We start from the raw sequence: 16704 nt of genomic DNA, 5'->3' as shown, positions 1-16704 counted from the left end.
AATTTAATTTCCTTAATTGTTATAATTCTATGCAGATTTTCTATTTTTCATGAGTCAATTTTGATAGTTTATGGCTTCCTAGGAATTTGTCCATTCATCTAGGTTATCTAATTTATTGGAATAACATTGTTTGTAGCATTCCATTGTAAACTTTTCTGCAAGGTTGTTAGTAATATCCCTTTTTCATTCTTGGTTTTAGTACTTTGAGTATTGTCTTTCTTTTTTTCTCTGGGTCAGTCAAGCTTAATTTTTTCTCAATTTTTTAAATCTTTTCAAGGAACCACTTTTGGTTCTGTTGATTTTCTCTAATGTTTTGCTATTCTCCATTTCATTTATCTCTAATATTATCTCCTTTCGCTGCTTCCTTTGGACTTAGTTTTCTCTTTTTCTTAGGGTGGGAGGTTAGGTTATTAATTTGAGTTCTTTCTTCTTTTTAAATGTAGATATATACAGCTATAAATTTCCCTCTGAGCACTGATTTCACTAACCTGCATAAGTTTAGGTATGTTATGTTTTTGTTTTCATTCATCTCAAAGTAATTTTCAATTTACCTTATTATTTCTTTTTTGACCCGTTGTTTATTTAGGCTTGTGTTTAAAATTCACATATTTGGTAATTTCCAAAATTTTCCTTGGTTATTGATTTCTATTTTTACCGTAGAAAATGGTAAAATTTCTATCATATTCTACCAAAGAAGATACTTTGTATGACGTCAACACTTTTCAATATATTGAAATGTGTTTATGGCTTAATATATGCTCTGTTATGGAGAATGTTACATGTGCACTAGGAGAAAAATGTTTTTTCTACTCTTGGTGGAGTATTCTATAGTTGTCTCTTAGGTCTGGTTGGTTTATGGTGTTTTCAGGTCTACTATTTACTTGCCTATCTTCTGTCTAGTTATTTTATCCATTATTTAAAGTGGGCAACTGAAGTCTCCACTATTATTGTTGAATTATCTGTCTCTTCCTTCAATTATGTCAGCTTTTTACTTCATGTATTTTGAGGCTCTGTTGTTAAGTCTGTATGTGTGTATAATTGTTATATCTTCCTGGTGGTTTGGGCCTTTTGTCATTATAAAATGTCCTTTATCTCTAGTAATAATTTTTGTCTTAAAGTTTATTTTGTCTAGTATTAGTATGTCTACTCCAGCTGTCTTTTGTTTACTCTTTGCATGTTATATCTTTTAACATCTTCTTACTTTCAAACTGTTTTTGTCTCTCAATCTAAAATGTGTGTCTTGTAGATAACATATAGCTGATCATATTTTTTTAAACTATCTTGCAAATCTCTGACTATTGATTGGAGAGTTTAATCCATTTATATTTAGCATAATTAATGATAAAGTAGCATTTAAATTTGTTGCTTTGTTATTTTTTTCTGGATAGCTTACGTCTTTCTTTTCCTTTGTTCCTCCATTATAGTAAATAGATGTTTTCTAGTGTACCATTTTAATTTCCTTATCATTTGTCTTACTATATATTTTTGAATTTTTTTTTTAGTGTTTATGGTGGAGGTTACAATTAACACCATAAGTTATAATAATCTAATTCAGATTAATACTATTGTAATTTCAATAATGAACATTAACTTTCCTTCTATGTAGCTCCATTTCACCTTTCCTTCTGTTGTTATTGTCAGAAATTATGTCTTTATACACTTGTGCCTACCAATAGAGATTTAAAATTATTCCTTATAAAGTTGTATTTTAAATCAAATAGGAGGAAAAAAGAATTACAAACGAAAAATGTTTATACTGTCTTTTATATTTAACCAATGCTTAATACATAGTTAGCTTTCTTAGTAGTCCTATGCCATGTATTTCTTCATGCAGATTCAAGTTACTGTTTTCTTTTCATTCGGCCTGAATGACTCCTTTTATTTTTTGTAGGCAAGTCTGCTAGTGACAAATTACCAGTCTTTGTTTGTCTATGAATGCCTTAATTTCTCCTTCATTCTTTTTTTGGTGTTTTTTTTTTTTTTTTTTTTTTTGAGGGTGATTAGCCCTGAGCTAACATCTGCTTCCAATCCTCCTCTTTTGGCTGAGGAAGACTGGCCCTAAGGTAACATCCATGCCCATCTTCCTTTGCTTTATATGTGGGATGCCTACCACAGCTTGGCTTGCTGAGCGGTGCCATGTCCGCACCCGGCATCCAAACCAGTGAACTCCAGGCTGCCAAAGCAGACTGTGCAAACTTAACCACTGCCCCACCGGGCCAGCCCTCTCCTTCATTCTCGAAGGATTGTTTTGCCAGATTAAAACTTTTGATTGGCAATTTTTTATTCAGCATTTTAAAAATGTCATTCCATTGCCATCTGTACTCCATGATTTCTATTCATAAATCACCTTTTGATCTTATTGATGGTTCCTTGTAAGTGATTCATTGACTGCCTCTTGCTGCTCAGAGATTCTTTCTCTTTCTTTAGCTTTTCACAGTTTGATTATGATGTATGTAATTTTGTGCATTCTAGTTGGAGTTCCTTGAGCTTCCTAGATGTGTAAATTAATATTTTTCATCATATTTGGAATAGTTTGGCCCTTGCTTCTTAAAATAGTCTTACTACCCCTTTTTCTCTCCCCTCTTTTTCTCAGACTTCCATTATGCATATGATGGTATGTAGGATGGTGTCCTACAGGTCTCAGGCTCTGTTCGTTTTGCTTCATTATTTGTTTTTTTCTTTTCCTCAGACTGGGTAATCTCAAGTGACCTACCTTCAAATTCACTGATTCTTTTTCTGCATACTCACATCAGTGATTGAGCCCCTCTAGTGAATTTTTCATTTCATTTATTATACTTCTGAATTCCAGAATATCTATCTGGTTCCTTTTTACTTTTTTTACTGATATTCTTTATCTCATACCTTTAAAAAATTCTTTAGACTTAGTTTCCTTAGCTCTTAGAACATATTTCAAATAGATGATGTAAAGTCTTTATCTAGTAAGTCTAAAATTTGGATCTCCTCAGGGACCATTTGTATTGGATTAATATTTTTAATTAATAAACTTTATTTTTAGAGTAATTTCAGGTTTACAGAAAATTAGCTGGTGGTGTAGTGTTCCCATATACCCACTATCTCCCCCCACACAGTTTCAAGTATTATTAACATCTTTCATTAGTATTGTACATTTGTTATAGTTGATGAACCAATATTGATACATTATTATGAACTAAAGTCAGTATTTTCCTATAGGGCTCATTCTTTGTGTTGTATAGTTCTATGGGTTTTGACAAATGTGTAATATTATACCAATGCTTCTTAGCCTTTTTCTGCCTGAAGTGTGACAAGAAGGCTGGAGGGGGCTGGAGTTGAGCATCTCCCCTCCTTACATCAGTTAGTCTCTGGTAAAATAGTTTCCCTTGAGGTCAGGTGAAACAGAACACTCCTGGCATATTTCAGAACGGTTATTTTTTACCCTGGGCATAATTTAAAATAGTTACTTTTCCTTTCCTCCTTCTGAAAGCAGGAAGGAATATTTCTGCACCGTTTTGCTGTGAGTCCCTGGTGGGGCTCCTGGAGATAAAAGTAATGAAAGTGTGAGTGGCCCTCTGAGACTGGTTTCCAGGAGCTTTTAATTCTCAAGCTAGTCCACACTCAGCCTCTAACAGTTCAGTCTAAGAGAAGTCTAAGTTCTTCTGCCCATCCTTGGCTTCAGCACCTTCTGCTCCCAGTAAACTGTGATTCTCTGTATTAATCTCTCTGGGTTTTGGGGTGTCAGTATGCATTGTGACCTCAATTCCCTGACAGATCTAAGAAAAGTTGTCAATTTTCAGTTTATTCAGCTTTTTTCTTTTTGTGAGCACAGAGTGATAACTTCCAAAGTTTTTTCATGTCAGAGCAAAAATTGGAATTTTTAAACTGATTTTTGGCAAAGATCTGTTTGCTTTTTTCTGAAATGGGCTATGCTTCCTTATTTTTGTTTTGCTTTTTGCATACTTCATGAATTTTTGTTGAAAACTGGATATTTAAAATATACTGTGAAAACGGTGGACATCAGACCCTTCCCCTTCCCCATGGTTTGTTTTCATTGCTAATTTTTGTAGTTGCTGTTAATTAAGTGACTTTCATGTTATTACTCTAAAGTCTGTATTTTGTTTGTACATATTTGGGCCCTGATGTCTCTACTCAGTTAGTTTAGTGGTCAGTTAATGATTAGACAGTTATCTCTTTAAATGCCAGGAACCAATACATCTCCCAGCCATTGCCGAGCATCTCTTTGTACTTGTTGGCGAATGCCTTCTACACTCAGCTGGGCAGTTGATGACTCTGTCTTAGCCTTTACTTCCTGCTGGTGCACGGTCTCAAGGTCAACCAGAGGTGAGAGATTAGGGCCTTATCCAGTCTCTCTTGATCATGCACACAGCCTTATAAGTGTGGTCTTCAGGGGAATGACCAGACAGGTCTACTAATGACAATCTTTAGGAATGAAACTTTTGAAAAACACCAACCTGCTTCTGCTTCCTCTGGTGTCAGAAATGTGACCTTTTCCTTGTCAAAGCTACTGTTGACCTAGAGAGTGGGTGATGGGAATAGGGAAGGTTAAAATGCCACAGAAGTTTCTCTTTTTACTGAGACTCATCTATTTTCTTGAATAAATGCTCCCACGGTTTTTGGAAGCCTGTGATACATTTTCAGAGTTTTGAAAAAGTTGATTGAGACAATTTTGCCATTTTTTTCTTTGCATTTATGGAGAGGCGGATTTTCAGAGGTCCTTACTCCACCATTTTCTCTGATGTCTGTGCTTAGTTTTTACCTTTTATTGATTTTTGTTGTTCAAGATAAAAATTCAAAATAGGAATTTCTGGGGCACACACTGTGAATATTTGCATGGCCTTCTATTTTGTATTGTTTTCCACAATTGTATCACAATATCAACTGTGTGAATGTGTCATTATTACCACACCATACCAGATTTTATTTAATCATATAGCTAATTTATCAAATATAAAATTACCTTATTTTCAAGTTGCTCTAGTTTACATTTTTATTACCAAAGAGCAAAAATAATTTCCATGTGTTCATTTAATCTTTCTATCTGCTCTCATTTGAACTTTCTGATGATGAATGGGTAATCTAAGTTTTTTAGCTAACATAAATGAAACCTTTATATATTATTTCTCTTTGTGCCATATTTAGTGAAAATATTTGCTCGTCTGCCTTATGAATTTCTGTCTTGATTCAAAGATGGTAAAGTTATCCTTTTCATATATTGTTAAATTATTAAATTTAAATAATGTATGACTGTTTTATATATCATGTTAATTTTTGCAATTTTTAATATATTTTGAAAATATTTGAATTATTTAATCTGTCAGGAATTTACTTCGATATATTACTTTACAGGTAGAGTGTTTTTGATGAGCATGTCTTATTGGAATTTTGGTATAATGATACTGGTTTATCACCCAGGCAGAAACACCAAAGAGTGTCAATTTATTTGAGTCAGTGTTTTTAAGGGTCCTTTTCATATGCAGCTCCATGCAGAAACTGACTACTTCTTAGTGTGATCATTATTTCATTCAAACATGCTCCCTCATTCCTTCATATACTCTGTCATTCCTTCGATGAGTAGGTATTGACACCTACTATGTCTGGGACCCATTGGCTAGGTGCCAAATATACAATTGCTTTGAAATAAATATGTTCCCTGCCCACATGAAACTTACCGTATGTTGAAGAAAAGAGACATCAGGATTGATGTTTTGATTTAGGAAAAGTATTGTTAACATTAAACTTTGGGACATTTTGGTACTGCATTTCATGTGTTGATTTATTCTTAGAACTACTCTCAATTCTGTAACCTCTTGATTTTTTAGTTTGAATCTAGGTTTATTTTTTAAAGACTTCTTTGAGTTATCTAAAATATAAAGTTCTTTTCTTATATTTTATCTTACAGTTTCATTTATTGTCACGTCTGGTTTTCATATAGAGTAGATTGTTTCTTATTCTCATTGTTGATCTATACTTTTGTTTCTTGCAACAGTATTTTAATTATTTCCTTAGAATATTGGATATATTCAGATATTTATAGGGCCAGGCCATCTCTCCACTAGAAACACATGCACCTATTTACCATCAGTTTAGACTTTCTTTGATATTATTGCCCATTTTTTAAAATTTCAGATAATTCTTTAGTGCCAAATAAAATACTGCTAGTATTTTTATATTGGTATTAAATTGGAAAAATTAGATATTTTTATAATAGTCTTCCTAATATGGGACCTAAATTATGTTCTTGTTTATTTCAACATTTTTTCCCATTCCAGTAATATTTTTGTAACATTCCAAAAAAATATTTTTTAACTAGATATAGTTATTAAATGTATCCCTACATAGTTTATATTTCTGTGAATATAAAGATATGTCTTTTTTGGTATGCTTTCATTTCATTGGTGCTAACAATGGTGTTTGATTTTTTTAAAAAAGTCATAATATATCATTTGTATAATTTCTTTTCTAAACTCTCATCAATTACTTTGGTTTTGTAGTGGGGATTTTCTGGTACATAATTATGCTATGTGTAAATAATTTTACTCATTTCTCTACATGTATCATATTTTTAACAGTGAAACTAATAAAACTAGGCTATATCACAAGACCAATTGTACCATACTTTTATGTTTTAAAAATTCATTTAACATAACCTTGGAAATTATGACAAATTTTTGTTAAAGTTGTCTTGAATAGAGGAATCACATAGAAAGGATCTATTAAAATTATTAATGCTTTGTCATCCCAGAAGTTCACCTATTAAGATGGCTTCCCATTCTCTTCTCTGCCAAACACCCTTTCAGAGAAACTCCACCCAAACTTTGTCTGTCTCATTTATTCTTTCAGTCCTTTCGTAAGTACTTTAGTCTATATCTCTTTATTCTGTTGCTCATTTTCTCCTCTAACCCTTACCAGTGCAATAAATGGCAGGATAATTGAAATATTTTATTTTATTTTACTTTACTTTTCATAGATGGAACGTGTCCTGGAGAAAAGGCTGTCAGAGAGAAGCCATGGGAGAGGCAGAATGGAGGTATCCCAAACCTATATAATTTTCATCTATTTATATCACGTTTATTTTATTTTCAACAAAATTATACACCCTATGTTCATTGTGGCATTACTCACAATAGCCAAGACTTGGAAGCAACCTTGGTGCCTATCAAGGGATGAATGGATAAAGAAGATGTGGTATATATACACAACGGAATACTACTTAGTCATAAGAAACGATGAAATCCGGCCATTTGTGACAACATGAATGGAACTAGAGGGTATTATGCTAAGCGAAATAAGTCAGGGGGAGAAAGTCAAACACCATATGATTTCACTCATAAGTAGAAGATAAAAACAAGAACAAACAATCACATAGGGACAGAGATTAGATTGGTGGTTATCAGAGGGGAAGTATGGAGGGAGGAGGGCAAATGGGGTGATTAGGTACATGTGTGTGATGGTGGATTGTAATTAGTCTTTGGGTGGTGAGCATGATGTAAGCTATACAGAAATTGAAGTATAATGATGTACACCTGAAATTTATATAATATTATAAACCAATGTTACCACAATAAAAAAACATTGTAAACATGAAAAAATTTTAGGCATCCTTATGTTTATAAGGTTTTATCAATGAGTATAATGGCAGCTTGTCTTTCAAAAATCCTCAGCTATTGATAGTGTATGTTATAGCCTATTTCTTTTATTTCCTTTTTCTTTTGAATAATGAATACATAAAGAAAAGTGGATAAACCTAGGCATATATAAATAAATATATATATATATTTGTGTGTGTAAGGAAGATTAGCCCTGAGGTAACATCTGTTGCAAATCCTCCTCTTTTTGCTTGAGGAAGATTGTCGCTGAGCTGACATCTGTGCCAGTCTTCCTCTATTTTATGTGGGATGCTGCCACAGCGTGGCTTGACAAGCGGTGCTAGATCTGCCCCCAGGATCTGAACCTGCTAACCCTGGGCCGTCAAAGCAGAGCACATGAACTTAACTGCTACGCCACTGGGCCTCCCTCCTAGATGTATATTTTTAGTAAGTGGATTATGAGGAAAACATCTGAGTAGCCTCCACTTGGCCACAGATCAACATGTCCAGCACCTCAGAAGTACCCTCTGTACTCCTCCTGAACAAAACCTCATGCTTTCCAATATCCTGACTTTTGTCATACTGATTTCCTTGCTTTTCTTTTTAATTTTAGCTATAGTATTAGATATGTATGCATCCCTGAAGATGATACTTTAGTTTTGTATGTTTGTTAATTAGAACGATTGTATTAATATTTGTGTATTACTGCCTTTGTTCAACATTGTTACCTTCCTCAATGTTGTTGCTTTCTTTCGTTCAGTGTTTGTGAGTTTCATCCATATTTCTGTACCATGGTGCAATAATATCATTTACTATGTTGCTGCTCCTTTTTTCAGCCATTCTTCTGTTGAAGGACATTTAGTTCATTTCCAATTTTTGGTTATTTTGAACAATACTCTTAGAAACATCCTTGTATACGTATCCTGTGTGAGTTCTCTATACTTATTAGTAGAACTGATACTGTTAACTTCGTTGGATAATACCAAATTATTTTCCAAAGCGATTTACCAATTTACAGTGCCATAGCAGTGTGGGAATGTTCCAATTGCTCCATTTTCTTTTTACCACTTGATATTATTAGACTTTTAAATTATTGGCAATCTGCATAGTATGTAAGCATATGTAATTATGATTTTAATTTGAATTTCCCTAACTGCTACAAAATTGAAAAAATTTTCACATGCTATTGGACATTTTGATTCCCCTTTTCAAATTGACTCTTTGTATCTTTTTTCAATTTTCTAATGAGTCATTTGTCTTTTTTCTTGCTGATTTAAAAGAGTTCTTTACGCAATGTGAATAATAGCCTGAAAGCAGTTGTATGTGTAGCTAATATCCTCTTACACTGATGCCTTGTACTTTTAATTTATTATATTGCCTTTTGATGAACAAAAGTTCTTATTTTTTTCAACTTAAAGCTTATAATATATTATTTAAGAAAATCTCTACTCTGAGGTCATGCAGATATTCATCCAAATTATCTTCTAAACACTTTGGAGTTTGAACTTTCACATTTTGGTTTGAATCTACATGGGATTGATTTTTCTGTGTTATTTGAGTTGTGGTGTCTACTTTTCTTTTACGTTTGATTACTTTTGACTCTTATTGTTGTAAGAAAAATTATCTGTGGGCATTCCATGAAGCTTAAGATACAGATGACTTCTTCCAGAGTACCTTTGATTTGCTTCTGCCAGGAGCATAGAGCTCTATGACTATGGTACAAACAAAAAATATTGATTCAAACCAAAATGTGAAAGTTCAAACTCCAAAGTGTTTAGAAGATATTCTGCAAGCATTTAAATCTTATGTTTATTTGTTTATGTCACTAAAATCTGCCAAAATATTTTAATGCCATTAGAGTAAAATAATATATTTTCTATTTTATAATTTACATACAGTGAAATGGTTGTCTTAAATTTATAATTTAATGCATTTTAATAAACATATACATGATAAATGAACAAACACTACTCTGTTTTAGATAGGAAATATTTTCCTCACCCTGGAAAGTTTCTCACCTGCCACAGGCAGCCACTATTGATATCTGTCATGATGGTTTAATTTTATCTTTCCTTGAATCTTGTAATAATAGAATTATACAATATCCATTTTGTTTTCTCTGATGATTTTTGCTCGATGTATTTTTGAAATTCACCGGTGTTACTTCATGTGTTAGTAGCTCATTGTTTTTTACTGTTCAGCATTATACACAATACTTTTCAAAATTTGTTTTTCTAGTGATGGACATTTAGGTTGTTTCCAGTTTCTGCTGTTATGATGAAAGCTATCACAGATGTTCTTGGATGATCTTCTTGTGCACCTACACTTTCCTTTATCTTGGGTAAAAGCTTAGGAGTGGAGTTGCTGCATCGTGGAGTAGATATATTTAACTTTACAAGAAACTGTCAAACAAATAATAACATATTCTTTTGTTTGAGAATTTTTAAACACTTCAGAGATTGTAAAATGAAATATAAAACTTCCCCTCTTCGTCTCTCCATTTCCTCTTTCCAAAGATAACTAGTCCTAACAGTTTCTTGATCTGTGAATTTTAAATGCATTTACAATACCTATCTGTCCATAGATGTCTCTGCATCTTTTTTTAAAAAAACCAAAAAGTGGTCACAAAGGTACATACAAATTTTTGTCTCGTTACTTTTCACTTAACAGTGTAGCTTGGACTACTCTATATCAGCACATAATGATTTATCTATTTGCTGTTTGCTTCTATTTTTTTATTTTATTTTTCCAGCTTTATTAAGATACATTTGACATCTAACATTGCATAAGTTTAATGTGTACAAATGTGATAATTTGATACATGTATATATTGTGAAATGTTTACCACAATAAGATTATTGGACACGTGCTTCACTTCACATAAGTACTATTTTGTTCTTGTTCTTATGAGAGGAACATTTAAAATCTACTCTCATAGCAACTTTCAAGTACACAATACAACATTTTTAGCTATAGTCTCCATGCTGGACATTAGATCCTCAGAACTTATTCCTCTTATAACTGGAAGTTTGTTCCCTTTAACCAATATCATCACCCAGCCCCTGGCAACCACTGTTCTACTCTCTGTTTCTATGAGTTTAGCTTTTTAGATTCCACATATAAGTGAGAGCATATGGTATTTGCCTTTGTCTGACTTACTTCATTTAGCATAATTCCCTCAAGGTCCATCTGTGCTGTTGCGATTGGCAGAATTTTCTTGCTTTTTATGGCTGAACAATATCCCATTGTATATTCATCTACCACATTTTCTTTATCCATTCATCCACAGATGGACACTGAGGTTGTTTCCATGTCAAAGCTATTATGAATAATGCTGCATTGAACAGAGAAATACAGATATCACTTCAAGATAGTGATTTTATTTCCTCTGGATATATACCCAGAATGGGATTGCTGGATCACATGGCAGTTCTCTTTTTAATTTTTTGAAGAACTTCCATACTGTTTTCGTTAGTGGCTATACAAATTTATATTCATGCCAACAGTGTACAAGGGTTCCCTTTTCTCCACATCCTTGCCAGCATTTGTTATCTCTTGCCTTTTTGATAATAGCCATTCTAACAAGTGTGAAGTGATATCTCATTGTGGTTTGGATTTGTATTTGCCAGATAATTAGTGATGTTGAACATCTCTTCATGTACTTGTTGGCCATCTGTATGTCGTCTTTGGAAAACTGTCTACTCAGGCGTTTTGCCCATTTTTTAGTTGGATTATTTGTTTTTATGCTTTTGAGTTGTATGAGTTTTTTATATATTTTGGATATTAACCTCTTATCAGATAAATGGTTTGAAAATATTTTCTCTCATTCTGTAGGTTGCCTTTTCATTATGTTGGTTGTTTCTTTTGCTGTGCAGAAGCTTTTTAGCCTGATCTAGTCCCACTTGTTGATTTTTGTTTTAGTTGGTTGTGCTTTTGGTGTCATATCAAAAAGATCCTTAAGATCAATGTCAAGGAGCTTTTTCCCTATGTTTTCTTTTGGAGTTTTAAGGTTTCAGGTCTTACATTTAAGTTTTTAACTAATTTTAAGTTAATTTTGTGAGTGGTGTAATATAGGGGTCCAGTTTCATTCTTTTGCATGTGATTGTCAAATTTCCTAACACCATTTATTGAAGAGACTGTCTTTCCTCGTTAAGTATTCTTGGCTCCCTTGACAAATATTAGTTGATCATATATGCATTGGTTCATTTCTGGGCTCTGTGTTCTGTTCTATTGATCTGTGTGTCTGTTTTTATGCCAGTACCTTGCTATTTTGTTTGTTATAGCTTTGTAATATATTTTGAAATAAGGAAGTGTGATGCCTCCAGCTTTGTTGTTCTTTCTCAAGATTACTTTGGCTATATGGGATCTTTTGTGTTTCCATATGAATTTTAGGATTATTTTTTCTATTTCTGTTTCTGTGAGAAATGCCATTGGAATTTTGATAAGGATTGAATTGAATGGACATATTAACAATATCTACTCTTCTGATCCATGAACATGAGACATCTTTCCATTTGTTTGTGTTCTTCAATTTCTTTCTTCAGTGTCCTATAGTGTTTGGTGTATAGAGCTTTCAGTTTCTTGGTTAAATTTATTATTAAGTATTTTATCCTTTTCATGCTATTGTAAATGGGATTGTTTTGTCTGATATAAGTATAGCCACCTCTGATCTCTTTTGGTTTTCATTTGCATGGAATATCTTTTTCCATCCCTTCACTTTGAGCCTATATGTGTCCTTATAGCTAAAATCAGTCTCTTGTTGTAGCGTATAGTTGGTTTTTTTTTTTTAATCCATTCAGCCACTCTCTGCTTTTCAATTGGAGAATTTAATCCATTTACATTTAAAGTGATTATTGATAGGTAGGGACTTACTAATGCATCTTGTTGATTATTTTCTGCCTGTTTTGTAGTTCCTTTGTTCATTGCTTCCTCTTTTGCTGTTTTCCTTTGTGAATTGATGATTTTCCATAGTGGTATACTCTGATTCCCTTCTTTGTGTGTGTGTGTGTTTCTACTGTAAATTTTTGCATTGTGCTTACCTTGAGACTTACATGAAACATTTTATAGCTATAACAGTCTATTTTAACATGATTACAGCTTAACTTCAATCATATACAAAAACTCTACCTTTTTATTCCCCCTTATGTTATGGGTTTTTTCTTTTTCCTTCTGAAGATTAGCCCTGAGCTTACATTTATTGCCAATCTTCCTCTTTTTTTACTGGAGGAAGATTAGCCCTAGGCTAACATCTGTGCCAATCTTCCTCCACTTTACACGTGGTCACTGCCACAGCATGGCTGATGAGTGTTAAAGGTCTGCCCCCTGGGATCTGGGCCACCAAAGTCGACCATGCGAAACTTAACCTCTATGCCACGATGCAGGCCCCCACATTTTATGTTTTTGATGTCACGATTTACATTTTTTAAGATTGTGTGTTTATTAATTTTTGAAGCTATAGCTAATTTTAATACTTCTGTCCTTTAACCTTTATACTAGAGTTAAGTGATTAACACACCACCATATTTACATTACTGGAGTATTCTGAATTTGACTCTATGCTTATCTTAATGGTGTGTTTTATATTTTCATATGTTTTCATTTTACTAATTAGAGTCCTTTCATTTCAGCCTGAAGAACTCCTTTCAGCATTTCTTTTAAGGCAGGTCTAGTGGTGATGAACTCCCTCAGCTCTTGTTTGTCTGGGAAACTCTTTCTCTCTACTTCATTTCTGAAAGATACTTTGCTGGCAAAGTTGCTGGGGTCGTTTGCAGAGCAGGCCATTGGGAGCTGTGTTCACTTCCTCTGCATGACTGATATTGATAGCCTCTGTCTTTCTTCCTTGTTCTAAGCTATCTCTATACATCTCAGCTTTGCTAGTCTCTTGGTGGGATGAAACTGAAGGAGTGCCCCCAAAGGGTGGGAAAGCTGGTCACTCACCCTGTTCTCTCTTTCCCAGGGAGGGGAACTATTTTCAAGTTGGAATGTTCCCTCTTGATGCCAAGCAGTGTCTGCCTGGGGGACGGGATGATGCAGGCAAAATTAAACTATCTTCCTTCCCTTTGTGTGTGTTTTTTTCCAGGTTTTTTGTTCCTCTATATTGCTGAAGTTTCTTGAGTGGATTGCTGGGCTCCCCCAGGGCTATTTTTGTTTGTGGAAAACTATCTAGTTGTTGATCTTTGTTGGGGCATGGAGGCTGGGGTCTCCTACTCTGCAGTTTTGGTGCCGTCACTCTGGACAGTTCCTCTGTTTGCTTTTAATAGCTGCATGCTATTTTGAATACCTTCTTGTGAGAGTTAAGCCAATTGAAGAAAACAGAGAAAACTTCTAAAGATATTCTCTTGTGGGTTTTAGTTAATATTTGTGTTATAGTTGCTTTATCAAGGACAACAATTTCACAACATAGTTTTGTACATTATTTTGCTTATTTAAAAAATTTGTACTAACTGTTCACTGAAAGTTTTGTTTTCTTTTTAGAAGACAATGCAACGTCACAAGCTTTGGTTCTGTTTGGTCCTCCTAAGGAAACTGTTGAGATTTTTCATGAAAGTAAAATGACAAATACTGCAGGTGAGGACTGAATGTAAATTGTATAATAACCTATGTAAGCTATATTTATATTCACTCATTAGTTTGTGATGACAATATTGTATTTTTATTAACAAACCTTAATATCATTAATAGTTAACACAGTAGTGCTATGTAATATTAAGAATACAATATTGTAATATATTGTTAATAACAATTTTGTTCATAAGAATTGTTCACAATTTCAGAAATGTATGAATTTTTTTTCCTGGGGTAACATCTGTGCCAAGCTTCCTCTATTTTTCTGTATGTGGGTCACCAGCACAGCATGGCTGCTAACAGAGACGTGTAGGTCCACACCCAGGAATTGAACCTGGGCTGCTGAAGTGGAGCATGTGGAACTTAACCACTAGGCCACTAGGTCTTGCCTATGAGGAATGTATGAATTTTTAAAATAAACGTTTTCTTTGTTCTCATTCTGAGAATGTCAGGTACTAGAACCTTTCTGGTTCATTGAGAATATGTTTTTTAGAAGAGAAAGAAAAGGATGAATGTTTTGGGTGTGAAATCTAGAATTAAAATTTGTTCATTGGGAGTTCATAAAACATTATCTCTGAAAGTATTTCTGATATTGTATGCAGAAAGAGGTAGAAAGAGATGAGGAAATGTATAGGGGTTCATATTTGTTTCATCCCAGATCATTCTGGTAGAGAACTCTTTATATTTACCAAAACATTTTAATCTTGATTTTGCGTTTCTATCAGAAATGTATGAGTTCCAGCTGTTCCATATCCTCATTAATACTGGCTTTGATGACATTTTAATTTTAGGCATTATAGTGATTGTGAAATGGTTCCGTACTTTGAGTTAAATTTGCACTTTCTTGATGACTGATGATGTTGAGCATATTTTTACATGCTTACTAGTTATTTGTATGTTGTCTTTTGGAAGAATCCAAATCTTATGCCCATTTTTTATTGGGTTGTCTTCCTGTATAGGAAGTTGTAAATTTTCTTCACACATTCTAGGTATAAGTCATTTGTCAGATATATATATATTTCCTCCCATTCTCTTGCTTACCTTTTCATTTATTATAATGTCATTTTGAGGAGCTGAATGTTTTGATTTTGATGAAGTGTAATTTATTATTTTTTCTTTAATATTTCTCCCTCCCTCCTTCCCTCCCTTCCTTCCTTCCTTTTTTCCTGCCTGCCTACATGCATTTTAAAGATATTTTTCTATTATATTCTATCCTGTATTGTTTCTGATGAGAAATGTAATGGTTATTCATATCCATGTCTCCCTTATGTAATGTGTCTTTTTGTTTTCTGGCACCTTTAAAAATTTCCTCTTTATTGTTGGTTTTCTGTGGTGCTCCCAGGTATAATTCTCTTTACACTTTATTTGTTTGGGATTTACTGAACCACTTAGAGGTGTAAGTCAATGTTTTCCATCAAATTTTGAAATTTTTTGGCTGTTATTTCCACAAATATCTTTCACTCCAAATTTCACTCTCTTCTTCCAGAACCTCCACCTCACACGTGTTAAACTATTTGATTTTTGTCCCACAATTCCTTGAGGATCTGTTTGTTTGGGTTTTTTTATTTTTCTTTCTGTACTTCAGTTTGGATAATTTCTATCAATTCATCTTTACTCCGCCATATCTAATTTGTTGCTAAGTCAAACCAGTTTTTTTTATTTAAATTTTCATACTTTTCAGTTTTAGACTTTCCATTTGGTTCTTTTTCATAGTTTCCATTTCTCTACTGAGACTCCCCATATGTTCACTTATTAAGACTTTATTTTCCTTCAATTACTTGAACCTATTTTTTTCTTTCCCTGTTTGACTGTATTTTTAGTAGCTACTTTAAAATTTTTGTCTGCTAAATACAAATTCTGGGCTATCTTGGGTTCAGTTTTTTTCTAGACTATTAAAACACATTTCTTTGTTTCCTTGTATGATTCAGTACTGAAAATTTGTGTATCCAGTGTAAAGACTGGATTCTGTTATCCTTCTCTGAAGAGAATTGATTCTTTTTCCAGCAGGCAGCTCAGTTACCATTTGATCAACTTAAACTGGTGAACGCTTGATTTTATGCAGATGTATAAAAAACCCAAGGCATTTACCAATCCTCTCTAATTTAGCTGAATTCTCTATCTCTGCATATTCTATCATAGCTTGATTTTAGACTTTTAGGGTAGATCTAGAGGAGGTCTTACTCTAATGTACAGTCCTTACTCCTAAGATGTGACTTTTCTGGTATCTCAGCTAAAGGTCAAGGTTGTTAAGGTGTTGATGAGCTCTCCATTCTGTCAGCACTGGACCTCTAAGTTTTCTCCCCGTCTCTTGCCAATACTTTTTCATCAACACAATTCAGCCTCTAGTATTTCTGTTCCTCTCTCAATCCCATAGCATATGCTCAATCTTCAAGTAATTTTGCTCTGCACACACACACACACAGTCTAACCCTCATCTACAGATTCAGAGAGTATGCTTACATGGATTTATGGGGGCCCTTCTCTGTACTGCTCTGTCTTCTTCAGTTCCCTGCCATGAAGATTCTAGATAATTCTGCTGCCTATGACACTTATCTTT

The 16704-nt window shown here is 33.6% G+C and overlaps 1 protein-coding gene across 6 annotated transcripts in view; it reads left to right on the top strand.

Moving 5' to 3' along the window:
* The window catches only part of CCDC178 (coiled-coil domain containing 178), a 394579-nt gene that overhangs the window by 32573 nt on the left and 345302 nt on the right, over positions 1 to 16704 (top strand). For all 6 annotated transcript variants that reach the window (XM_008518186.2, XM_070627548.1, XM_070627547.1 and 3 more), the window contains 2 exons: positions 6965 to 7024; positions 14058 to 14150. In XM_008518186.2, the coding sequence (XP_008516408.2) occupies positions 6965 to 7024; positions 14058 to 14150 (153 nt within the window). The remainder of the gene's footprint in view (positions 1 to 6964; positions 7025 to 14057; positions 14151 to 16704) is intronic.

This window comes from Equus przewalskii, chromosome 7 (genome assembly GCF_037783145.1).
Source record: "Equus przewalskii isolate Varuska chromosome 7, EquPr2, whole genome shotgun sequence".
In the NCBI taxonomy this organism is placed as follows: Eukaryota; Metazoa; Chordata; class Mammalia; order Perissodactyla; family Equidae; genus Equus; species Equus przewalskii.
This window is presented reverse-complemented; position numbering and strand designations above follow the sequence as displayed.